At 40.4% G+C, this 26,078-nt stretch overlaps 1 protein-coding gene across 5 annotated transcripts; it reads right to left on the reverse strand.

Moving 5' to 3' along the window:
* Positions 1 to 25,042, reverse strand: si:dkey-237i9.1 (SEC14-like protein 1). Of its 5 annotated transcripts, XM_061770041.1 has the most exons (19): positions 24,442 to 25,042; positions 23,980 to 24,005; positions 21,967 to 22,056; positions 9,791 to 9,940; positions 9,472 to 9,603; positions 8,491 to 8,619; positions 7,867 to 8,140; positions 7,624 to 7,733; positions 7,253 to 7,442; positions 6,625 to 6,713; positions 6,302 to 6,372; positions 6,180 to 6,197; positions 5,648 to 5,819; positions 5,125 to 5,259; positions 4,882 to 5,016; positions 4,148 to 4,399; positions 3,839 to 4,017; positions 3,517 to 3,543; positions 1 to 2,537 (listed from the first exon to the last, which is right to left on the reverse strand). In XM_061770041.1, the coding sequence occupies exons 2-19, from the start codon at positions 23,983 to 23,985 to the stop codon at positions 2,432 to 2,434; spliced, it is 2,265 nt and encodes a 754-aa protein (XP_061626025.1). In that variant the 5' UTR covers positions 23,986 to 24,005; positions 24,442 to 25,042; the 3' UTR covers positions 1 to 2,431. The 5 variants fall into 5 exon arrangements, with proteins under 5 accessions (XP_061626025.1, XP_061626028.1, XP_061626026.1 ...); XM_061770044.1 differs by lacking the exon at positions 23,980 to 24,005 and having other exon boundaries at positions 24,442 to 25,041; XM_061770042.1 differs by lacking the exon at positions 6,180 to 6,197 and having other exon boundaries at positions 24,442 to 25,040.
* Between the last annotated feature and the right edge of the window lie 1,036 nt (positions 25,043 to 26,078).

Here is a 26,078-nt window from a genome sequence, read left to right on the forward strand (position 1 = left end):
TGCATTATTCAAGTTTAATGTTTTCCCCCCAAAATTGTAAAGGCGCAATGTTCTCATGAATTCAAACAAGTTGTTTTTAAATAATATCTCACATGAAGATATATGCAGAGATATGCAACTGTGCCAGAATAGGAAACAGACAAACAAACACATGGAAAAGTAATGACAAACATTTCATAGCCCTCAAGAGATCTTTGAAAATGTACACGTGACGCAAGCGAGAGAAGGATACAAAAAAATGTGAAAGGTCTCCGGTATCTCCAACACTGAATTCAAATGGAAATGAAATTCTGAATCCAAGAACACTTTATGCCCATGGCTTCATTTCTTAATTTCAGTGAGGCAGTTGTGCAAATCTAAGGTCCACATCTGCATATTTAATCAGATCCCATGAAGGAAACAGGATTAATCTATTTAAAGAATTTTCAGGTGATGGGGTAGTTGTGTAAGTGGAGACCTTCTTCAGCGTGGGAGGGGGCAGGAGAGGGCCAAGAGGGCCGTAGGGAGTGTGTACAGTACATACATTTTACAGGCATGTCTTGTTTTCACTGCTGTTTCCAGCATTCATTCTCGTACATCCACACACATGATAGCCCTCATTCTAAGGAGGTAAAACATTTCATGTTATTGCAAATAGTCCACACAAAAAATATCGACCTTTCATTTGGAGTTAGAAACAGTTTCATGTATCAAAATAACATGATTATAGTTATTCTCAGTGTCAATTGAGGATTTAGCAATTTACAGCCAAGTCATCAATGCTTCTAATCCAGTTAACTAGTAAAACCGTTGAATGGAAATGATGTCTTGGGACAATAACACCTTGAAAGGAGCAGCTGTTTCTAAGCGAGTTTTACAAAGGCTAAAATGGTGTTTATTGACAAATGGCTCTTAAAATGGCTATTAATTTACAAACAGAAGACAAGTAAACCCAGTCACCATGTGTAACGTGCATGCAGTAACACACCACTGTTTCGGCCCCATCAAGTATGTCAAAAACAGTAGCACTCCTCAAACATAACTAGTACATGTCCAGTTGCGCGATCTTTTTTCCTACAAAAACACTGTCAAGCATCATAATAAAGATATTACTCCTAATACACACAGAAACTATATCACTTCAAAAATAATAACACTAATAATTATCCAATGATGGCAGCTCTGCCAGATTACGTGATGACCTTGAACAATTCAGGCAAATTGGCATTTAATTTGTTGATTGCGAGCACATTTACAAACACAAAATGGAAAGCATACTTGTTGTGCCCTTATTGGAAAAAAAGGGTTGCGTTCCCTCTTTATTTCATGATAAAACACACTGACGCACATCTTTGCTGCTTGGAAACACACGCACACACACACACACAATGCTCTTTGCTGCTTTAGTGGCTCAGTTTGCCTTTGTGCCTGCCTGTACATTACATAAAGGTCACCTGCAATCCGCCCTCATCATCGCCATCATCTACATTAGACATCTCAATGATAAATACAAATATTTCACACAGTAGAAACCCATGTTATTGCTTCAAGCACTAAAGAGTGAGATGCTGGTCAAGTATGCTGTTCATGGCATGATAGAGCCCTCAAGTGATGGTAGGGCTGTCAGGATGATCAGAGAACATCTGGACATTAACCGGAATCCAACAATAGACGATTACCATCAGTTGACTCAATTTGTAGTCCCATGATTTAATCAGCCCCACCCACTCAGGAGCTTTGTCTTTTGTTTTGTTTCAAACACCTGTGATATATGAATCCGGTCTGATTAAACTATGTTTTGTGAGTGCAATAAGCCCAGACAAATGTTCACATGGGATTTATGGGCTACGATCTGTAACTTTATTCGGATCACTTCCCAAATAAATGTCAATGTAATTTTCAACAACAGGTGTTGAATTTTCCACTGGTACTCCACATTGAAAAAAAATCTCTCTGTTAATATAGCAAGAGCAAGATTTTTCAATGTCAAACATGTAACAGAACATCCAATCTACTACAGTTGTGCACATGAATGAGGAGTGCGTCATCTGATTATTGCCTGCAGGATTCTGGAGTGTAAAAGTAAATGCATACACCATATATAACAGCGCCTCAATTGTCTTTACCCATTCAGACCTGCCACTCCTGGGATGAAAATATTGCTTCTTTAAACCTCCAAAGATGCCACAGTTCAGCATTTCAACTCTAAATGGGCTACGTTAAAACTAAAATTCCAAATGCTTGAGTATAAACACCAAGCACTGGAATCTGACTTTTGTGCAAAAAAAAAAAAAACAAACAAAAAACAACACAGCCCTTTAAAAGGAGTTCACACAGTCTCTCTTTTTCTTTTTGACTCGTGATTTGTTGTCTGCTGGTCAGCATCCAAAGTTGAAAAGGTTCATAAATCTGAATAAAAGGGGATTATCACTACGTAGGAGACGGCTCCCGTCTACCTGGAGATCATTGAGCTGGACTGGGATTGGTTGGATGAAGTGGTGGCAGCGCTGAGCTGAGAGAAGCCACTGTGGCTCGACTCCAAGCTGGTCATCGAACCCCTGTAAAGGGAGACACAGTCCGGTAAGGAAACACAACCTTTACATTTTTAATGTACCTATTTAGCACAATAACTTTGACCAACTAAATGAGCATCATGTGACTATGACGCACACCCAGTAACATGCAGCCAGGAACGTCAATCAACGGCACTCAACGCTTTAGGCTCTGCCAGAGGCCAAAATAACCTACAGAGTATCATCTTGGGTACAGTAAATTGTTTTACTGTGTGTGACACAGAATAAGAAAAGCTCAATTAAGAAAAGCTCAATTAAGAAAAGCTCTGTCTCTACCCTTTCCATGTTAAACGCTTCTGTCGCTTATGGCAAAGCATAAAGACAGTGTCCTTTGTTTGCTTAGTTATACAGCTATCAAATTATGTATGCCACTGGATTTCACTAAAATAATACACACTGTTAGCTGTGTTTGTGAGGTTAACACAGCCACAAATTATGAACTCCTTTTGGGATCGGGATAAAAGATTTTTAGGATTGAATAGTTTATATATTGGAGTTAATCTCATATCACTTCACTTCAGTTGATCCCAAAGTAGACAAAAAAAAAAAGAGCACAACATATACATATAAGCTTAGTTGAGTTGGCAACACATGTCGAAAAAAATATTAGTTTGTCCAACTGTCTTAAGATGGTGCGGTCATATCGGTAGTAAAGACGACACCGAAAGAGCAAGCGCTGTTTTAGCAAGTTGATAGTTCAAACTGACATCACATTAGGATAAGAATTGTCAGTACATATACAGTTTCAAGACTTCATTAAGACCAATGATTGCTAGTATTGTTAGTTATGCAAGCAAGGCCATAGTCAACAGGCTCAAAGCCAGAATGTGCTCAGGACATTGTGACTGCCCTAGCTTGCAGCGCCGTGGCTGCCATGGAGGCGGGCTGGAAAGTTAGAAGCCAAAAAGCAGGAATGACAACGGGGTAGTGCTAAAAGGAAAAGGGCAACCACTGCGCCACTTACAAACTCTGCACGTCACAGCAAGCCGTTCTTCACAGGAAGAAGACAGAGAGCCAGGAGGTAGAGGACAAGAAAGAACAGGAATGCGTTGGACAGAAAAAAATGAATTACAAAAGGTGTTTGGGAGAGGGAAGCATCCCCATTTCAATACTCAGGGCTGATGTGTGTATGTGTGTGTGTGTATATATATATAATTTGTCTTGCAGTATGTGCGGTATAGAGGGTGTCTGATAGAACACAGGAAGGAAACAGTTGAGCTCATTATAGAATTGAGGTTGAATCATTTAAATTAAGTTGTTAATTGCCGATTGGATGAGTTACCAACCTGAAGTCCTCAGAGCCCAACACCTCGGTGTAGTACATGACTTTACACTTGTGCGAGGAGACCTGCAGGGTTGCCAGCACATCATCTACTCGAGGCAGATTAGTGGCCGAGCATGCCGGCATGTTGTGGAACTTCCACTGGAGGATGTAGAAACCTGGCCAGCGTGTAATGTGGGAGCCCTAAACAATGCAAAGGTTTGTGTCACAGACAAATGACGAGTTTTAAAACATATATGTCCTGCAGAATGAAACCAGAAAAGACACCAAATGTGGCTCACCACACACGATTCTCATATTCTCAAAACCTTACCTGCACACTTTCTCCCTCCTTACAGGTTAGAGGGGATTCTACCATGCTGTAATCTTGCCCCAGCGTCCATGATTTGTCAATAAGCTGCACATTGTTGCCTCCTGGGGAGGTGATCCCATGAGCTCCGAGTGGGTCTTTACGCGGTGGCTGTGGGGCACGCTTTGAGTGGTAGATGTTGAAAACCACATCACCTTTACACACATCAAAGTCCCAGGTGATGACGGAGGAGGCATCAATGATCTCAATCAGAAGCTGTTTAAAAGAAAGACATTGCGGAACAATTAATAATCATGACTTTAAATTTATATAACGCCTTTCAAGCGTCACAAGGTCCCTCTCTATTGGAACAGAGAGATGTTTCAGCTGAAAATGCAGGAAGCAAATATAACCCTAAAAGATTTTCTGTGTACACAACATGAATATTTGCCATTGTGACAATTTAGTCATGTACATCTGGAAGGATTACAATGACTGACAATTCTCTCTTTGCTTTGGTCAAGTCATGTTTGGTCAGAGCAGGTACGTTACCAGGCAAATTAATACCTGCCATAAAGGTGGAATGTTCCATGCAGGAAATAAAAAGGTGGAGTCTACAGGTTTCAACCACTAGATGGCAGACCTGTCAACAAAATAAATTCACTGATGCATCCTGGACGCTATTGTCCTGACCTACATTTCAATTTAACGTGTCACTGCAGGCATCCTCTTGCTCTGCATGTGTTACTCAGTCTTACCTCATGTGGAGCGCCTTTGAAGATGCTAGCACTTTGGTAGATCGTCTCAGTCCACAGACGAACATCTTCATTCTCAAGCTCCTCTGCAGTGCGGTACATCGACTTTGGGACCAAGCCTCCCTCAGGTACCTCACACTAAAGAGAGAGAGAGAGCGAGAGAGCACATGTGGAAGCACACATAAAATTAGGCTATCTTGGAATTTAATCAGGTTCTTTAACATACATTCTTAATTCTCCACTCACCATACACTCGCCGCCCAGGAAGTCGGGAATAATCTCTTTGTCTATGTAGTCCACCAGTCCGCCGGGGCCCTGGTAGTCATTTCCTGCATAGATTAGGAACTTCTTGCGGGTGTTTTCGTCAATGAATGGACTCACCTAAAGTCACGAAACATGAGAGTGTTGATCAGGATACATAGTGACTACACTGGCTGGTTATCGTGGGGAGGGAAGAAAAAACAAAAACATTATTTGCACACAATGTGCTCACTAACAGTTTTGGCTGCTCCCCAACACACAATAAAGGTTTATTTTACTTTAATGAGACAGCATACAGTATGTCTTCTTTTATATACTTGCTCAAAAATAGCTACACTCAAATCTATTCATTGTGCAAATGTTTGTTAAATGAGAATGTAGGACACTGAGCTTGACAGTGGGTGAGTGTTTGAAATTGAGGGCCACTCAAACACCTGGAACTGATTTGAAACCCATGCAATATGACTTTGAGTTTTCCCTTTGAGAGCCAGTGGTCGCCAGTGCTCACCAGCGTCCAAAGGACTGGGAAGACCCTGGGAGCTCTCAAGATAAGCAGCCGTCCCAGCGTCTCTGGATAGTTGGCCTCCACAACTTCGATAATCCTCAGCAGAGCCTTGACTCCTGGTCGCCACAAGTGACGCATGTTCAGACCCTCCAGGTCCACCAGGCATGTCCAGCAACTATAGAATAAGTAAACACATAAAAGCACAAACTGATAACCAACCACTTTGAACCTGTCACCCAAAAGTGTGATTTAAGTGGTGACAGCCATGCATGCTAATTCTAGACTCCCTCTCTTGCTCCCTCCACATCCTCTCGCCTGGCCCGCGGCCAGTGTAGCGCAACAGCTATTCATAGTTGATGTACCATCCTGTGTGGCTCAGATCCCTGCCCCCGCCTCCTGCTGAGATGCCTGAATGATACCATCTCAATTCCTTCCCCTCACTCTTCCCACCATCGGCTGCATCAGTACACTTCAAAAACAATATGCTGTATCGTCTTCATTCTGCTGGAGAAATGACTGATTGCTCTGGACTCACTCGTAGTGTGCATGCCAACTGTGAAAGTCAACATAAAAAGCCAACATGTGACTTGATGGTTAAGTTAAGTTTGACTTTCTAGTATAGTTTTTGTTAAAAGTACACATTTCTACTCAGTTTACCTGATGGGACGACCAAACACCTTTGTGTTCTCTTCGCAGCGTCTCAGCCCTTCCTCATTGATAGATAGCACCTAAAAATGACCATACCAGATACTTATTGGGACATTTCAAGAATTCAACAACTCCAGAAACATGGTGATTTACACTGAGAGCATTTTAAGCACACTATTTTGGCAACTGTGTGTATGGTCTGCTTTTAAAACACTTGCCTCCTTTAAAACACTGGACACTACCTAACCTGTAATCTGAATGGTTTATACTGAGATTTAACATGAACTGTCATCTGAACTGTTAGTGTGATGTAACTACTATACATGACATACATGTCTAAGCAGAGATTCCTCTCCAAGAGCTCGGACCAGTCCTTTAGTGTCCATCTGGCCAAGTCTCAGCACGTACAAAGGCCGACCATCTACAGGACAAAATATAAAATTAAAAAACATTTACACAACTTGCACCAATATTACAGTCTATTACAGAGGTTGTATAATAAACTGTTGCGAAAGAATCATTATAGTTAGCTGCCTGCTCCTTTGTTATGTAAGACGATAAGAGCCAGGCAAATACTTTTGTCCCATTTATCCTTCACAACTACTGAAGCCTAAACACTAGTTGCACAATCCTCCTGGGAACAGAAGTACCACTACAATAATAAACTACACAGGATTTGATGGCATGTACCAAAGCAAAGAACATGTTGGTGCTAGTGTAACCAATTAGTAATAAAAATTGTATGCATGTTTCAGTCACTTCTGCTCTGAATGGATGTGATCTCACAAGAAAAAACAAAATTAAATATGTTTTTAATCACGTAACTTGACTGAAGGAAACCTGAGATCAAAGCTCACCATCTTGGCTAGCTTTGCCACAATAGCCTACATAGCTCATGTATGTGAAAACCCGTCTGAACAGCCTGGGTATGTGTGTATGCAGGTAGAGGTTTAAACCTACCTCGGTCATGGTGGTGCCAGCCCCCTGTGTAATAGTCCTGAAGGACTTGTGGTGAACTCCATGTCTCAAGAAGATAGTCTACTTGGTGCTGCTTCCGCCAGGTCAGCGACTGGCACAAAATTTCGCGAGCCTTGTCCATGTTGAAATCCCTAGCCCGCAAGAATCGCAGGATGTGTTCATCCTTGGGAATCTGAAATGAAGTAAGATCGTAAGATGCCAGTATTTCTAATATAATGGCCCAAAATGTGCAATTACACAATTAACATGTTTCTAACCATGATATAAATATGAGATTAGCAGTAAACATTTGAAAATTTTCTTGGTTGGTAAGATTCCCACTACTAAAAAATCTGTACTAGGCTGCATGTCACCTTTCCCTTGTGGGTCTCCTGTAGCCATTTACGAAGTCTGATGAGACAGCTCTCCTGCAGGGGTGTAAGATCACCAAGGTAGCGTTTGATATAGTCAGCATCCAGTTTATCTGCAAACAAACAAAACCAACAAAACACCTCAAATTCACATAATTGACGTGATGTGTAAATACAGTTCACAGAAACCAATTAAATTATTTACAGTAGGCAGCCACTTATTTTCCAAATATCAACTAAACAGACCTTCTGGTGTGCCAGCCAGAATTTCAGTTAAACTCTCTGCCTGAAGGGCAGCGCTGTCCTGCTTAGCATCCTGAGAGCCGCTGTCTGGGGCATCAACAGTCAGTGGGATGGGAATGGCGGGTGTGACAGGGACTTTGGGGTCAGCAGGTGGGCTGGTAAAGAGACTGGTTGGTCTGGTAGGAGGCAGGGGAAGAGAAGTTGGACTCCATCGTGGCACACGAGTGATGCCCTCATCTTCTAGCTCCTTGAGGTAGTACTCTATAATTTCTTTTCCCTGGAAGTAGAATAATAGAAGGAAGAGAGGATGGTACAAAAAGCAGTGCAATAAGTAAAATGATAAAACTGCCTCCTCTGGGTCTTGCAGAGAAATAAAATACCTTCTTCTGCATTATTCGAAAGAGGATAAGTGGGTCAAATTTATTAAGCAATTTCAACTTTAATGTCATCTAATAGAAAATAGACAACATTGGTCACATTCATCTAAATGCACATATGGGGACCATGGACCTATCTGCACAAAGAGATAACACAAGCAGATTTATATATTATCAGTAAAGAACTCCTGCATCTATGCAGAACCAAGAAGCTGCTAAATATCATTCTGAAAAACAAAAACACAAACACCTTTTTGATGCTACTGGCATATTGCTTCATTGCTATCTTTTCCACTGTGCTCTCAAAGCCAAAGAAAGACTTGATGTCCAGACTTGCTGACTGCTCAAAACACGTCCAGTCTTCGTTTTCCGGATGGACCTGGAAAATTTGAGAACATATTGCATCATACTGTACACATGAGCAAAAAAGGGGGCTCTGCTGCTATTGTAACAATGGATCATTTGACCTCACTAGAACATGATGCACAAAGAGAAATAGGTGCATTGCACAGTGAGTTGACGTGTGCTTAAACAAATGTAAATGTACTAGGGCAAACATTCAACATTTAGCCACCGCTTTCCTTTGCTGTAAGAAAAGAGATGGAAGGCACTCAAGCATAATTTTAACTAGTCCATCACTAACCTAATGCAAACAATGAAAATATTTTATTATATATCCAACAGCAGATTCTAGCATGTTCATGATCGCTTTAAGTCTGAAGTGTTAAACAAAATTCTGAAAAGTTTCTGTCATTGAATCCAGCATAACATTTTGTAAAAATACGAGGGGGAAATGGAAGACACTGTGCAGTTAGCTTCATCCCTCTTGGCAACGAAAACATTTCCGCTGTAGCCAGGTCCATTAGCGTTGTCTAATTAGGCTGTCTAGCTGAGTTACTGTTAACACTGTGTGTTAACATACACAGTAACAACCACTGTGCAGCCTTGGAGCTAAAATTGGAGCCCTGAATGGCTGAGTGCTAATACAATGTGCTTGACCTTTTTAACTCTGTGCACCTCGGGATGCTCATTCATTGATGAGTAGATTTGAAATCATAGATAAACAGTGGATGACATGGTATGTATAGTGGTTTCAAATCACTATTACAGAGTTTTCAGCCAGGATGAAGGAAAAATGATGAATTTACACAAGGCATCAAATGTGTAAACTGCCAGGTTATGAAGGCAGGATGTACACCAATACAGTATGTACAGGAGCATGTATATTTACCGAATAGCAGCAGATCTCATGGATGATGACTCTGTTGGAGAATGTCTCATTATGTGATTCTATGTGAAGCGTCCGCTCCTTTCGGTTGAGTGTGTTTTTCTGGATAAAGTAGACATAGTCCACACCAGCAATCTGCAAAACAGATACACACAATAATTTTACCATCATAGCTTCAAAAGTATAGTATAGTATCATAAACTAACACATTAAAAAGCATAGTTATTTAAAACGTTTTGGCGATGACAATATAACCAGAGTCCAATGAATTTGCGTGTAAATTAGTGGTAACAAGAGATTACCACTAGACAAACGAAATTACCCGTTTGAGAAGGCGTGGAGCGTCCACATCCAGTGCACAGCGTCTCTCAATCCTATGAGTGGATCTGTCCTCATTTGTCTCTTCATCGACCACATCACTTGCCACAAACATGGGGATAAGGTGACATGTTGGGAACCGGCGCTCATAGGCCTGGAAGAGGAAGGAGGTGTCATCAAATGGTTATCAATCAAGGTAACGCATGTAATATTGACAACGTTATTTCTCCTCATTACATGCAAGGGGCAGATTACTGATATCAATTTTTATTGATGCTTGAGATGCAGATATAAAAGTACGCCGGGTCGACTTCGATCAATCGATGAAGTCCTTGATATTTTTTTCTGTTGTCCACTCGCTGTGCGTGCCTCCAAAGTCAAGATCGCTCAATCGCTATCCCCGTCATCCTCGGGTTTACAGGCCCTCAATAACTTTGTAAATTGTAGCAATCCAACACCAATTCACGTGACACAACTGCAGGGTCGCTACACACTCCAGCATATAATAATACACTAATCCCTCGTTTATCGCAGGGGTTAGGTCCCAAACCACTGCCGCAATAGGTGAAATCCACACAGTAGTGACCACATTTTAGGCTGTCTTGACCTATTTATACATATTTTAAAGCGGTATGAACATCCCTAGACTCTTATGAATCTTCCCCACACACCTATTCACCTCTACAATACTCTTATAAACACTTTCTATACTCAAAAAAACTTTTCAACTCTTAAAAATACAGTAATGTACAGTAGTACTCTATACCCTTTACATGTTATTTCTTGCAATGCGTTTTAAAGGTTTTGTGTTTGGTCTACAGTTTTAGGCTAGGAAGCATATTTTATCACAAAAACATTACAGCATACACTCAAAATCCCACAATAAGACAAATTATGCACAATATCAATATGGAAAAAAAAACCACGATGCACTGAATCTGCAATAGGTGAACCTCAATATGGAGGAGGGGGGAATGCATCGTGATAATGTACTGCAGCAAACCTGCAGTTGTGTTGCGTGGATTGTGGCTAAGCCGGCCGTCTGTGAGACCATGAAGGTGTTTGTCATTTGTGATTAGATGAGTGAGTCGGGGGTTGGGGCCAGTGGAAGAAGGAAGAGGACTGTGAGCGTGTGTGCATGTTGAAGGCTGATGGTTAGGAGTTGGATGTTTTTTTAAATGTTCATTTTCACAAGAGGCTATTGATCAACCACTGCTTGTCTTGATTTCATCCTTCCATCCAACCAGATACTACATATTGTATATATTATTACATATATTGTCTATCTTTTCACTGTTACAGGAAAGTGTTTGGTGATTTCATATTTGGCTGACATGACTATTCAAGGCTGTTCGTCAACTAGTCTTAGCAGGTTCCTTTTCAGATGGGCATGCATTTTCTATATTCGAGGATAGGCTTGCATATTTTGGAAGAGCCCGTGTTACCGATCTTATTTTTAGTAAGAGTACACAACAATGAAAGATTAGCAAAGCTATATTTTTCATTTAAAAAAAATCCATCATAAGAATTCAACCAGGGATGCACCGGTGCCATTTTTTTTTGGCTGGTTAGGAAATACATTGTAGTGCAATATAAATGTCCACCGTACGATATAACACTCTAAAACCATTATTTTGATGTCTGGGTTTTGGGATAGCTCTCTTGCTAAACCAATGTAGCGTCCGAGACGTTACCACAACAACAGTCGCCTTTCTATTACGTCATCCTTGTGCCTCGGTCTCCATGCATGACTAATCAATTTACCATCAATACAACTGGTTCACAAATGTTGGATTAAATGTGGGTTACCGAGATTCAACCACTGGAGCGCTCCAGTACTGGTCCCAAGCTCGGATAAATGGGGGGGTAATAGAAAGTGAGCCAAATCAACCATGCGGGTTGGAACAGCATGGCACGTTGAGGCAGCGCCTGATGGTAGCCATCAAAAGAACAATAATGCCAATAATAGGTTGCAGTTGCAAATCAGCTGACGTACTATAAAGTGTCCAAACAAACCATCAATCAAGTAGGCATTTCTTGACTTGCCACTGCCATGACTAGGGAGCCAATCAGCTGCCTGCTTTCCAATGGGTATTGGCGCAATGCTGTGCTTGTTTATTCACTCATGATGCTCTGGAACATTGTATACAATAGCTGTCCTGCTGTCAGCACAATTGCAGACTACTTACACTGGCTAGTCATGAAAAACAGAGCTCCACAATAAAAGCTCTGTGCTTACATTCATCTCTCAATATGACTGAACAAGAGCTTCTTCAAAAGGCTGGCAGCTAAAAAATGTTTTACTTTACATTAACTCAAAACAACTTCCAAGCAAAATTTGACGTAACAATCAACACATAAGACAGCAGAATGTGATCTCAAAAGGTTGAAATGAAGTCATTTTAACATAAATTCAGACAAATTAATCTTTATTGACCTAAATATAACACTGCAGAGGGAACTAAGGATAATTTATTTTGAACTATTATTACATTTGACAATTGTACTAAAAAATGAGTGTTACCTATGGTTTGGCAGAGAGGCCTTGGGGGAGGCAGGCAAGGAACAACCATGGATATGGGTGGCAGCATTATCTTACTATAATTAGGCAATCCAAGGAACACAAACTAGACAAAAATTCCATATGGCCCCCAATTACTTTCTAGGCTGTGTTGACCTATGCCACGTTTGGTTAAAACAAACGCTAGTGTGATTGCTCTGCTAGTGCAGTTTGTTTGGTTAAGGCTATCATCTAAACCTGGTGAACACAAAACAAGTGGACAATGGTCTTGGTCTGGCATGTAAACCATCGTGAGGTTTGCTTCACACCATAGATCAGTGTTAAAATTGTGCGTGAGGGTGAGTAAGGGCAGGCGAGTGGGAAGGCGTTTGTCACAAGTTTCATCACACAATACATACAGTTCAGTAAGGTTGTGACTTTTTACTGCATTGTCTTTCGTCCAATGTTAAAATTACCAGTGGAAACGCTAACTAAGCAATTTTTATTTATTTTTTTTTTTTTGGTACGGATTAGCTGACGCGGTGACCGACTGGTTAGAGTGTCTGCCTCACAGTTCTGAGGTCCGTGGTTCAATCCCCGACCCCACCTGTGTGGCGTTAGCATGTTCTCCCCGCGCCTGCTTGGGTTTTCTCCGGGCACTCCGGTTTCCTCCCACATCCCAAAAACATGCATGAATTGGAGACTCTAAATTGCCCGTAAGTGTGGATGTGAGTGCGAATGGTTGTTTGTTTGTAGGTGCCCTGCGATTGGCTGGCAACCAGTTCAGGGTGTACCCCGCCTCCTGCCCGATGATAGCTGGGATAGGCTCCAGCACGCCCGCGACCCTAGTGAGGAGAAGCGGCTCAGAAAATGGATGGATGGATGGATGGATGGATGGATGGTACGGATCAGAACACAGAATTACAATACAAGAGTGAAGACAGCCAAACAAACTATCCACGGTGACAAAATCTATGAACACACATTAGCTAGACAACCTGAAAGTAATGGTTCCTATATTTTGGCTGGATAATTTCTGAGTTTCCATGGTGCATGAGGGAAAATATGAAAACAATGCATAGTTAAGTAATCTCTTCCTGCATACACAAAAAATATTTTCCCCCTTTATATGGCAAGCAATAGAAATACGAGAACTTATAGAAAATGGGAAATGGGATTCAGGAAATCCTGTTGTTCAGTATTTATTTAACTACATGCCATGGCGATTGATTGCATGTGTAAAGTTGAGTCTGGCAAGACAACAGGAGAACAGGCAGGTACAGGCCATTATATGGCTTCGAACTACGGTATAAAAAGATCAATTAAATTTAGTGAACAGAACAAAGCTAAACAAAGTTCTGTAAAATCAGCTCAGGTCATGACAGCGATGTTGGCAAGTGAAATCATGGGTGCAGATGGAGAATAGTGGTTGCAAGTTATGGCTGTAAAACTATCCACAGGCTATACATACAAACATACATTATTTACACAACACCATTTCAAATTTCCACTTGAGAATGGACGGAAGGTATTTTCTATTCTATGAAAAAGCAAATTTGCTTATTTGTGCTTTTACAAAGCTAAACTACTGTGAAAAGGTATCTGATCATGTGTGTATTCAGGGTGTATGCGGGCTATGAACTCTTATTTCAGAAGAAGTGCAATGCCAATGTTGGTATCGTTTGAATTCACACCAAGTTGAAGCTTCAATGTAGAGTGGATGTTGGGTGGGAATAGACAACAGGCTTTTGTCAGAACAAATACAACAAAAGAGCCTTTAGTTTCTGCATGCCATGCCACCCACTTCTCTTCTTCCAGCGATTTCAATGCTGCAGTGGGCATTTAATATAGAAAGCAAAAAACAAAACAAAAAAACAAAAAAGAACAACCAGAAAAAAAAAAACATCTGATTACTAAAGTACATGTCCTGTTCTACCGCCCACAGTGCTCTTCTCACGAATAATGTTCCATTTACGCAATCTAAGTTGCATTTTTACTCGGGAAAGCGACATCGTTTGAAACGTCACAATAATTTTGACGTGTCAACTTGGAGAAACCCTAGGAATTTCAGCCAGCAGGAGCTTATTGCTGGATATTTTTAACTGAAACTTGTCAGCCAATCGGAGAAGGGGTTCCCTGAGTAGCAGACAGAAGGAAAGGGTTGAGGAGTTATGCTGAAAAAGAAGTTATGCAATTTCACATTTTCTAATTTGTGGTATCACACAAAAAAAAATTCTACCATCATATCTGCGGTCTAAGAGGAGGCACACAAGCATTATAGCCTTTTTGTAATTTACTATTTGGTGCTTTGGAGGAGGAATTACAAAGACGATGTACGTCTGTGATGGTAAGTCCTGTAAACACCGCATGTAGAACAATGCCATTTTTCAAAACTGGAAAAGACCAAGCCGTATTGCAGCAGGACGCAGGAGATTATGTGCAAGGAGCCCATTATTTCTTCCTCAATTTAACTGGCAAAATTAACCAATATTAACTACTAACTACTACTCCGAGTAACTAGTCAGTAATGAAAACATCCATCCATCCATTTTCCGTACCACTTATCCTCACTAGGGTCGCGGGATGGATGGAGCCTATCCCAGCTGATTTTGGGCATGAGGCGGGGTACACTCTGAACTGGTCGCCAGCCAATCGCAGGGCACATATAAACGAACAACCACTCTGTCTCACATTCACACCTACGGGCAATTTAGAGTCTTCAATTAACCTACCATGCATGTTTTGGAGATGTGGGAGAAAACCAGAGTAGCCGGAGAAAACCAATGCAGGCACAGGGAGAACATGCAAACTCCACACAGGCCGAGACGAGATTTGAACCCGGATCCTCAGAACTGTGAGGCAAATATGTGAACCAGTCGCCCACCCCTAATGAAAACATGTTATCTAAAAAGACACGGAAAGACGATTGCCAGTCCATACATTGCAACATAGATCTGAAGCGGAACAGTGACACATGACTGCAGTGTAAAGGGAGAATAGGTAAGACTTTAGTGAGGAGTCATCTGCTTCCAGCAGAGTCAAACAGAACGGGGGAAGGGAGCTGCCTGGGCAGCATCTCGACCTTGCAGCAGAAAAAATGATGAATGAGTGTCCTGTGATCAGTGAATGAAATCAGCTGCAGCACTGCCATTGGCTCCAATGAGTCACATGATGTTAGCACAGCCTTGCTGCATTCGGTTACAAGCAGCACACAGCATGATGATGAGCTCTCTCTCACTGACACAGATCCCAACATATTTATTTTTGGCACAATAATCTACCAGTAGCAATGTAACATCCGGTTGTCTGTAAGTCTTGTAAGCTACATCTCAAGGCAGGTGTGGAGGATTTTGACTCCATTATAAAATTCGGTTTGCACTGGATGGAAAAGATGGAGGCAAAACCCAAGCATTCTATAACATTGTGTGGTTCATTACAGAGGAGAGTGCAGTATATATTATGTAATAACAAGCTGACACAATTGTCTGTTAAAATCTCAGGATTCTTTCACTGAACATTTGCATTCCACTCAACATGGGACTATTAAGTGAGTGACTAACAAGCCAGCAGGTCAGCGACACATTAAAACAAAGTAAAGCACAGGATAATTCGCAGCAGAAAATCTTAAGTCTTAACCAGACCTGGCCATAAGTGGGTCAAGATACTACTCAGAGAAAGGGGGGATAGTCGGATAAGCTAGGTTAAGGAACTGTGGCTCAGTGGTAAACACAAGGTAGTGTGGCGGCCCAATATTTAGAATAGCATTCGAGAACAGGTATCTAGGGACCATATTTGGCTGTTGGTATGATGTTCTTTTTCTGAAATGTTGTGTTACATTTATCCCAAATGTAACAAGAAACACACTTTCCAAAAAGTTCAATTTTCATGTTGTCAGTCAATTTTTCACACAGGGCCAGGTAGCTTTGAATAGTTGTTTTTTTTCCACTTTATAAATAAAATTACAGTTTTAAAAAACTGCATTTTATGTTTACTTGGATTACATTTATCTGATATTTATTTGATTATCTTAAACATTTAAGATCATTTTAAATGGGGGCAAATACTTCTTCATGGCACTGTAACAATGAGGTTAATGGAGAAGAATGCAGTAACATCTAAACAGAGTTTACAGGGTATACATTCCAAAGTGGAGCCATAAACTGCAATAGGACTTTCCATAAAACTCTACCAGGCCACAGAGACAGTTAATTTTCAAGGATAAGGACAGTTTACAGCTATTAAAAGCTTCTCTTTTGATGAATCAGCATTTTGAGGGATGAGACGCAGGTTGTATGGCTGGTGCAATGCCAATAAATGGAAAAGGATCAAACACACACATTATTTGAAGAGCGTGCAGACAAGCTGTTGATGCAATCCTGATAACACATACTAAGCTTTGGGGAGAAACTTCCCATTGAAGAAACCACAAGGATCCACTCTACTAGGGCTGCACGATATTTTGTTTGAGCATTGCCATCGCGATGTACTAGTCCGCAATAGTCACATCTCAGGGTCCGCTGAGATGTTGGTGTACTTAATATGCAGTGAATCAACTTTAATATTAAAAAAAGAGTAGCAGAGGCAACCTGTTTGGAAAATGCAAATATGATTAGCACCGACTTTACCCTTCAAACAACACACAGAGCAGCCCAAACTGTTATATACTTATTTCCTCGTATGATAACTATGAATGAGGACACGGGAAGTATTGTATACTAGCTGCGTTTTTTGTATCACTCTTTAGAATGAAACTAATGCGCATTGCAACAGATTACATTTGGGGGGGTGGAGAGCTATGGCTAGAGACAAACTTCAGGTGTACACAACAATGTGTGTCATTTAAACCAATGCATTGAAATATAGAAATATGAATGCATATTATGTTAAAACTTGTTAAAAATAAAAGATTGATTTAAAAATAATAGTATTATGAATGTTGTAATGACAACACAGTATAAGTGGGCATGACAATACATTATTTTAACTGTTAACTACTCAATACTACAGTGCATTTAAATACTGGTAGACTTCACATAAATGACTCAGTATACTTTTTTGATAATGTCTTTTCTACTGAAACTATTATAAACTGCCCAAACAACAGAGAAGAAAAGGAGAAATGTGTGCTGGTTTTCACGTCACAAGTATGTTATCCTGTTTTTTTGTGTTTTTTTTATCGCAATGTATATCGCAGGTTTAAAAAATAAATAAATAAAACGCAATGTCATTTTTTTCCAATATCGTGCAGCCCAACACTCTACCTTTGTAGAGAAGTACACCGAAACACAGCGTATGAATTTCAGCTAAGCACACGGTATTTCATCCCAACACAAAGGCAAATACTAAAATTTAGGTACTCAGCTGTTCAGAACCCTAGGGCCTTTCTAACGCGTTCTCTACCAATTAATTAAAAAACAAAAATTGACATTCAGGGAGATCATACTCAATTACACTTTTAAAATTGCAAACAAAGATTTTTATATCATTAAATTGAAATATTATGTAACCTGTACTTGTTATTGATAATCATGTTTGAAACCATCTAAAGTAAAAAAAAAAAAATTAATTAAAAAAACAGCAAAAGCACTGTTTATTTAAATGAATAATCACTTGTAGTTTTGGAAAAACACAGTACATCTTTGAATTCTATTACAATTACAATTGCACTTTCTATTTCGTTGCACAAAACGTCAAACTGTGCTCATGATATGGCGCTGGTGCCAACTTCTGTTTTTTTAAAAACTGAAAACTCATGCTCCACTATGACAACATCGCAAAAAGCAGACATACTCATATGTGCCACATTTGTGTTCTTGTGGTCTCCATTACAAAACATATTTATTTGTCGTGAATGTTGCTGTCGGTTTGTTTTCATTGGTTGTCTGGCTACTTGCTTTTAACAGTAAGTGCAGGACAATACCTTGAGAATTTAATCATTCATTCATTTTCCATACCGCTTATCCTCACTAGAGTCGCGGGTGTGGTGGAGCCTATCTCAGCTATGTTTGGGCGAGAGGCGGGGTACAACCTGAACTGAACGCCAGCCAATCGCAGGGCACATAAAAACAACCATTCACACTCAAATTCACACTTATGGGCAATTTAGAGTCTTCAATGAACCTATCATCCATAGTTTTTTTGGGAATGTGGGAGGAAACCGGAGTACCTGGAGAAAACCCACGCGGGCACAGGGAGAACATGCAAACTCCACACAGGCGAGGCCGGATTTGAACCCAGATCCTCCGAACTGTGAGGCAGATGTGTTAACCAATCGTCCACTGCGCCGCCAGAATTTAAGAAAGATGGAAGAAATAATTTAATCATGTTAATCAAAATCACAAAGGGCAGGCAGAGGATTTTCATTGCACAAACACAAATATCAATTGTCTGTGTATAGATTAATATATAAGTATTACATACGCTTTTGGCACAAACGCATGCCAAAACGCACACCGGTCCAAAAGAAGTAAAGAAAAGACTATTTCACCAAGTCACCACTGCACCAGGCAAAAATAGATCAAATTGCTCCGAGCTGAAAAAGATGTTATGGTCGTTGACTTCAAACATATGTGGCCCTCGCAATCCTCAGTTCCCAATTCATGCAGATTGTATTCAATGTGAATTTCTTTTTGACTTCTCTTGTTCTTCCAAGAATAAAATATGCAAGCGAACCCTAGCGGTTTTCTAAAAAAAAATGTATCTATTATCCAACCACTCACAGAGAAGATCACTTGCAGCACGTCCTGTTCATACAGTAGTCCTGTGCAATATCTTTAGTGGATGCGGAGGGTACCACCTTGGACTTGAGTACATTCCCCACCACTCAACACCAGATACAGCTGCATAGGGAGTTAGTTTTATGTTTCATTTATGCATTCTATAAAGACAAAAACTGTAACGTATAATGTATATTGCCCCAAAAACATTTTATTAAAAGGTGTGTTTCATGCATCAATGTGTAGAGTAAACAAAGCTTATGTGAACAAAAAATAATAATATTACATTAATTTTAAAAAAATTATAAATAAAAGACTGAGACGACCAACAGGTTACGTATTTAGGTGTGGAATCTCTTCTAAATCCATCATCTAGAAGCTTATGGAGACAACATTTTTCACCATTTTGGTAAATGGAATGATCAGCAATAAATTGCAATTTAGTGTTAGTTGTGTTTTCATTTGATTTTTGCTGTTATTTTTGTAGTTACCAAAGTCATTCCTATTCATGGATATGTTCCAACAGCAATTGGCCCATCAGGCCTGAAACAACAGAGGAAAGGGTATTGTGTGCATTTTTTTTCCACATTCCTATAGGACTCCCCCGAGAAAAGCCTAGAGCCCCGACCAGATGATAATAGCAACAGCAGCAACAATATTTCCTGTTATTGACACTAGGAAGTAGACTTCTGGGACCATTGCAGCTGAAGTTTAAGGCACTGAAAACAACATTTTGTTGTACTTGTAAACGCCCCTGAAATAATACAAAAGGCCGATATTAAGTTTTATATTGTGTGAATGCTATGTAACTCCAGTCATCTGTGTTGAAGGTAAACTGTGAAACGAACGTGATCCCTTCAACTAATGTTGTTCACTATGGTTATATCCATAGTCACTTGTTTCTATTGAAATGTGTCTTCTCGATTTAACTGTAGCTGTACCTTCTAGCTATCAGGGTCACTCCTTTACAAGGGTGACAAATTAGCTTTGACAGGTCTACAGCTACTCTTGTTTATTCCTTTCCAACTCTTGTGGTGGTTGAGTCTGCAGAGAGAACAGCTGTCAGACAAAATCTGCCACCTCTAAAATGCTTTACATGGTGATTACTCATAATTTCTGAACTAAATCATAAGTACTTTCTGTGGAACACAGTTTACGGGCTGCAATCCAAGCAGAGTTATGCAACAGCCCTTAAAGACACACTTGTGTTTGCCAGAGGGTGATATACTTCAATAACACCTGTCAGTGTGCTGCGTGACCCTTCAAGGTCTGTACAGAAAACTGTATTGAACAAATTTTAAACTGTACAGGACATAGGGAGGGGAATCTGGAGCAGTTGTAAAGCATCTGTGTATTATAAAGGACTCACATTTTCCGAAAGTCAAATACAGAGAAAAGAAATTCTCAATATAGGCTTTCTGGAACCTCTGACAGGCAAACCACATGGTCAGTAACTATGACTCAATATTGTAATGTTTTGGTGTTACTCTGTTAATCAAAAGTGGAAGTCGTTATATGCAGAAATACAGTGCCGTGAAAAAGTATTGCCCCCTTCTCAAACGCTTATATTTTTGCAAAGTTTCCCCACTTTAACATCATCAAACAAACAAATAAATAATAATAAGTAAATATCAGAGAAATGTAACTGAAGTGAACTTAAAATGCTGGTTTTAAATTGTGTTTTTATTTTATTTTTTGATTTTTAAATCCTCAAAGTTACCTGGCCCGATGTGAAAAAGTAATGCCCCCCTAAACCTAATAACTGGTTGGGCCATCCTCAGCAGCAACAACTGAAATCAAGCTTTTTCTATAACTGGCAATGAGTCTTTCACATCTCTGTGGCGATATTTTGGACCCCTCTTGCTTGCAGAATTGCTCGAATTGAGTCAAAATGGAGGGTTTTCGAGCATGAACGGCCTTTTCAAGGTCATGCCATTGCATTTCAATCGGATTCAAGTTTGGACTTTGACTAGGCCTCTCCAAAACCTTTATTTTGCTCTTTTAAGCCATTCAGAAGTTGACTTGCTGGTGTGTTTTGAATCGTTATGCTGCTGCAGAACCCAAGTGCGCTTTAGCTTGAGGTCACAAACTGAACATTCTCCGTCTGGATTTTCTGCTATAAAGAGCAGAATTCATGGTTCCATCATTCAAAGCAAATTGTCCAGGTCCTGAAGGAGCTTAGCAGACCATCACACTACCATCACCATGTTTGACTGTTGGTATGATGTTCTTTTTCTGAACTGTTGGGCTACATTTCCGCCAAATGTAACAAAACACACACCTTCCACAAAGCTCACCTTTCATCTCGGCAGTCCATATAATATTCTCCCAAAAGTCTTGGGAATCATTCTGATGTATTTTTTGTTTGTTTGTAATTTCTCGTGTATAATGCGCACTCATGTATAATGCACACCCCCAAAGTAGATCTCAAAATTCTGGAAAACCCTTCTACCGATGTATAATGAATTTTTACAATGCATGATTTTACATTTGAATAAAGCGTTCTCCTGTCTGACACGACAGGGCTCTAAAAAGACATTGACACAATGCTTAATAGCGATGTAATTATTCAAAATAACAAAGCATGGATAACTGGATCAAGAAGTGTCTTTCGATTGACATAAAAAAGAAGGTAGGTCAGGGAATTAACAACACCATCTAAGATTGAAGCACCATATAAAGATAGACGGTTTTATAGGCATTTGATACATTCAAATAGCATTTCTTAATAAAACTGATCAAACCAGATAGAGCATTTTAGCAGTTTCCCGCATCAAAGAATTCCGCTGTGATTAGCAGAAAAATTGTTTTTCCAATTTGCAATGGAACAAGTTTATGCTGGCATTTCATGTTATGGAAGGTGTGTTATTCAATTGCTTTCTTATGCTGGTAACAAGTGCATGCTTGCCAGTATTACATAACACGGCATTAGTAACATGCAATATTGAAAATAAAGACACTTACTGCCATCACCAGCTCAAAGGGATACTTGTATACCCTCACGGGCGACTGGTACTTCTGCACCATGTTTGGAACTGCAGTAACACCAACAACCTGAAAATAAATAAGTACATTTGAAAAAGAAAAAAAAATGACATAAGGCATCACAACAGCTGTGAAACCAATGCCATAATTACAGCTTCATGGCTTCATCTGGCTTTACAACAGAAGACCTAGTGTATACTTTAGGTGTCTTTTAGAAAACTATTTGAATCATCCGTGTGTGCGCGTGTACACTGTGAGAAGAGAACAGAGATGCCACTGATCAATGAATGCAGCAGTGGCTGCACAACAAAGCACAACAGACAGTGTCACTGCAAACTACAGAGTGCACAGTTTAAATGATGCACAGTGGAACCGCAGATGTCCCTAAAGTCGTAAAATTGACAATATGCCAACGCTCGAAGGCAGAACCTCTGTATTAAATCCCAGGCCAACTATTTCTGGTTGTTGTAATCTTCCCAGTGTTCTGTTAGATTTTTTGGAAAACGCTATCACCTAGTCATTGCATGTAGCAAAATGAAAAAGTTCAAGTTTCAGTGAACCAGAGGCACGACTGCTGAGCATTGTTGTCTGGTTCACTATTCGTCGTTTTGTGTCCGGATAAAGACGGAGTACAGTTCTTCACCAGATAAGACAAGTTAAATAAACAGAAGTAACATACATAAAATGAACGCATTCAATATTACTTTTAAGTCGCTTTATATTGACAACCGGATTAATACAACATAGAGTTGAGTTCATACGCTTGTTAAGAGTTACCGTGTGTAGCCACCACCACCTGAGACGCATGAGTGGAGTCTACTGAACTAACACTAACAGCTACGCATTAGACAATCTGTCCATATTGAACTCAAGTATTGATCTGGGTGAATTTGGTTTAACAATATGGCTCACGTTCAGTCCAATTTCTCTCACAAGATTGCTGTGAAACATTTTGCTTGGCAATAGATGAAGCGGAAACAATCGAGCTGGCTGTGTCCGTAAATGCATGGCATATAATAAATTCCGAAGAATAGGCCTCAAAAGATTCACAAAAACTTGCGTGTTTGACATCAAACAAGGCATTAACCTATCTTGTACGACTTCATCTTGGTGATCGTCTTAAGGTAAAATTAACATTTTGATAAATCGGATTATTTTTTTCTTTCGCTTTTTTGTGATGCCGGCACAAATATGACGACGACCATTAAACCAGAATTCGAACTTATTGCTACAAGTACAGTTGTAGCGTAGCAACAAATGTGGTATGTTTCTCGATGTCCTGGCTGCTCAGTATACTATAGCTCAACGGAATGGGCACTACAAAGGGAGCTGCATTTATTCCAAGCAAATTTGCATAATCCCACCCCATTTATGTTTAGCACTGTTTTTGATGTGCATCATTAATGGTAAGATTGACTGGACATTTTTATTTTTTACACTTGCAGCTGAGAAGGTTAAAATGTTAACAGTTAATTGAATTTCACAAAGTTGTTATACTAAATGTATTATTTCCAATGGGAAAAGAAATTGTTCCAAATACTAACAAACCACAGATGGAATGCAGTCGATCTCAGGGGTTCCACTGTATTTCCAACTACAGCTGCTGCACAGGTCACAAGACAGCACTCCATGTGATAGAATAAGAAAACTGTCCATGCTTGACAACGCAAGACACTTGAAAACTGGGAAGGAGGGAAGCTACAGTAGCCACGATGGACAAATAATCAATAAATTGTGGATAGCGTTCGATGAAATCAACAGGTTATGACTAGAAGCAAATAGTGTACATGCTTGAGGTAATTTTAAGAGCGATTATGATCTTCGTGTTCTGCAAGCTGATACGTGTGTGTGAGCAAATGCTGTAAGGGAGGCTGGGAGCCAACGTCCCGGTTAAGGAGGGATCAGGGTAGGCAGGAAGACTAATAATATCCAGGCTAGAACACAACAAAATAAGATCTCACTCGAGCTATGTTCACACTCATCAATAATTACCGTCATGCTTCAGGGTCCGTCCGAAACTTTGGAGACACGTCAAAACAAGAGAGACATTGAGCTGTCAGTAGCCCCTTTTTAAGCTCTATAGACCTTTTATTTTCATTTTGTTCGAGAAATCAAATGTTGTGTCAGAACAGCGAACCACTTCACGTTCGTGTCACTTCAGCTCGTGATGCGAAGATGACTGCCGCACCGAGACATCAATAATAAGCGGTTTGACGACTAAACATGCTCATTTGAAATAGAAGTAGACAAATTATGTGACTGTTGAGTTGTTGTTGTTGTTGTTTTTTTTTTTTATTAAGCTATGGACACTGGAGGTGGGGGGGGGGGGAAAGGCAGCTTTGGTTCACCGTTAAAAGGCATTACACAACAGTGCTGCTGGGTGTTACACTGGAGGGGGGGGAAACTTTTCTAATTCCTGTAAAGTTGTCAATAGGTAACTAAATAGATGCTTACCAGTTATTTAAGCAGGTGTTTATCTTGGAAGGGGCTGTGCGCAATATTGGTAGTTTCTTGGGCTACCCGCGTGAGGTGGCCATTCTCGACTGTCCACTTGGCCGGCTGAGGTCCCGGGGATGAGCAGAAGCGGAAGCTAACGCTAGTTAGCCTCGCTGTGCTAGCGAGCCATGGAGCCGCCGAATCTCGCCGCCGGTTGAATCTTCTTCTTCGGGGTCACACGGCGGAGGACGCCTGGCTGATTACGACCAAGACAGCGCACGCCACGTTCGGTTAAATCCTGCTGTGGTGGATGAGAGGTGACCACCAGGGAGGACCATATCCGTCTTCCAGCTTCGGTCTCCTCCTCCTCCTCCTCCTCCTCCTCCTGTCTCAGTCTTACGCAAAACGTCATCAACCCGCCCACTGACGTACGCAGGTTAAACCAGTCCAAAAATAAATAAATACATGAATAAATAAATAAAGCTTTAGCCACTCTGCCGCAATCGTGCCCCCCTCTGAAGGTGCTGCTGAAATGTACCAAAATGGTCTACAAAGTAACAGAACCCCAAATTCATGGTGACGGCATGGCTGCCATCCGATGGTGCTTTGCGGTTTTTGCACGAGCTCGAGCCGCTCGATTCCCCCAGCACGGCGTCATGAAAAAAATAAAAGACAGTTGTGCTGCTGTGCCTGCGGATATGGTTTGCCATTTAAGAGCAAACAGAAAGGCCAAATGTGACGCTTCAAATGTCAAAACAGCTCACTATTCATCATGAGACCGACTGTTTGTGACTCTTACATTAAAAACATTGTACGGCACACCACCGAACAAAAATATCATAAAAGGTAAACACTGTGTATGGAAATAGTCATGATTTCGTCTCAATTTACTCACAAATATACTTATTCGGTGTGTAATCTGGGCCTGTTTAGTTCGACGCAAAGCTGTCATTTTGTTGAATGAATGGCAACAGTTGGACAGGTAAATTGTTTCTTCTGCCATCTAGTGGAAGAACATTGCACTGTTCTGCCTGTCACTCTAAAAAAGGCCATCTTTTTTTGAGACGCTCCATTCATTCATCTGTTATATGGTTAACCTGGAGCCCAACCCAGCTAATTTTGGACTTTACACATAATCAAAAGCACAGACGTTTCCCTACCCCTGGTGTATATAAAACTACAAACTACAAGATTTTGCCTGCGAATTATCATCCCTCCTAGAGTCTAACACACTTTTCCAGCCTTCCATACCACACCTTCGTGTACTCCTGGAAGGATTCTTTGGGCATCCTCCGCAACTCTGTCCTCATGGCCATCTTGATGTCGTTAACAGTTTCAAAACGAGTCCCCTTAGGGGCTTTTCCACCAACCAGCCCGGGAACTTTGAGTTCCTGGTAGGAGAAGGTTCCTCTTGGCCCATGTGGTTTGTCTTTCCATCCCACTTATTACTTCAGTGTAGTTTTAGCAAATGAGGCTTATGTTACTCATTACTGACACCTACTGGATCTAAAAAAAATTTTGGGATTTCAAGGTTTCAATGCCTTATTTTATATCTTAATCTAAATGTCAAATATTTTTGATACCTTTAAAACCTAATGCTTTATCCAGTTGAGGCAATTGAAAACTGATTCTCATTTGCAATGCCAACCTGGCTG

Source organism: Phyllopteryx taeniolatus, chromosome 4 (genome assembly GCF_024500385.1).
Source record: "Phyllopteryx taeniolatus isolate TA_2022b chromosome 4, UOR_Ptae_1.2, whole genome shotgun sequence".
Lineage (NCBI taxonomy): Eukaryota > Metazoa > Chordata > Actinopteri > Syngnathiformes > Syngnathidae > Phyllopteryx > Phyllopteryx taeniolatus.

Excerpts from the sequence above, each read along its gene's own strand:
- si:dkey-237i9.1 (XM_061770041.1), bottom strand. Across the intron at positions 8,620-9,471 it reads ATGAGATCTGCTGCTATTCG|GTCCATCCGGAAAACGAAGA; the intron begins GTAAATATACAT and ends CAAATTTTCCAG. Across the intron at positions 8,141-8,490 it reads ATGCCAGTAGCATCAAAAAG|GGAAAAGAAATTATAGAGTA; the intron begins GTGTTTGTGTTT and ends TTCTACTTCCAG.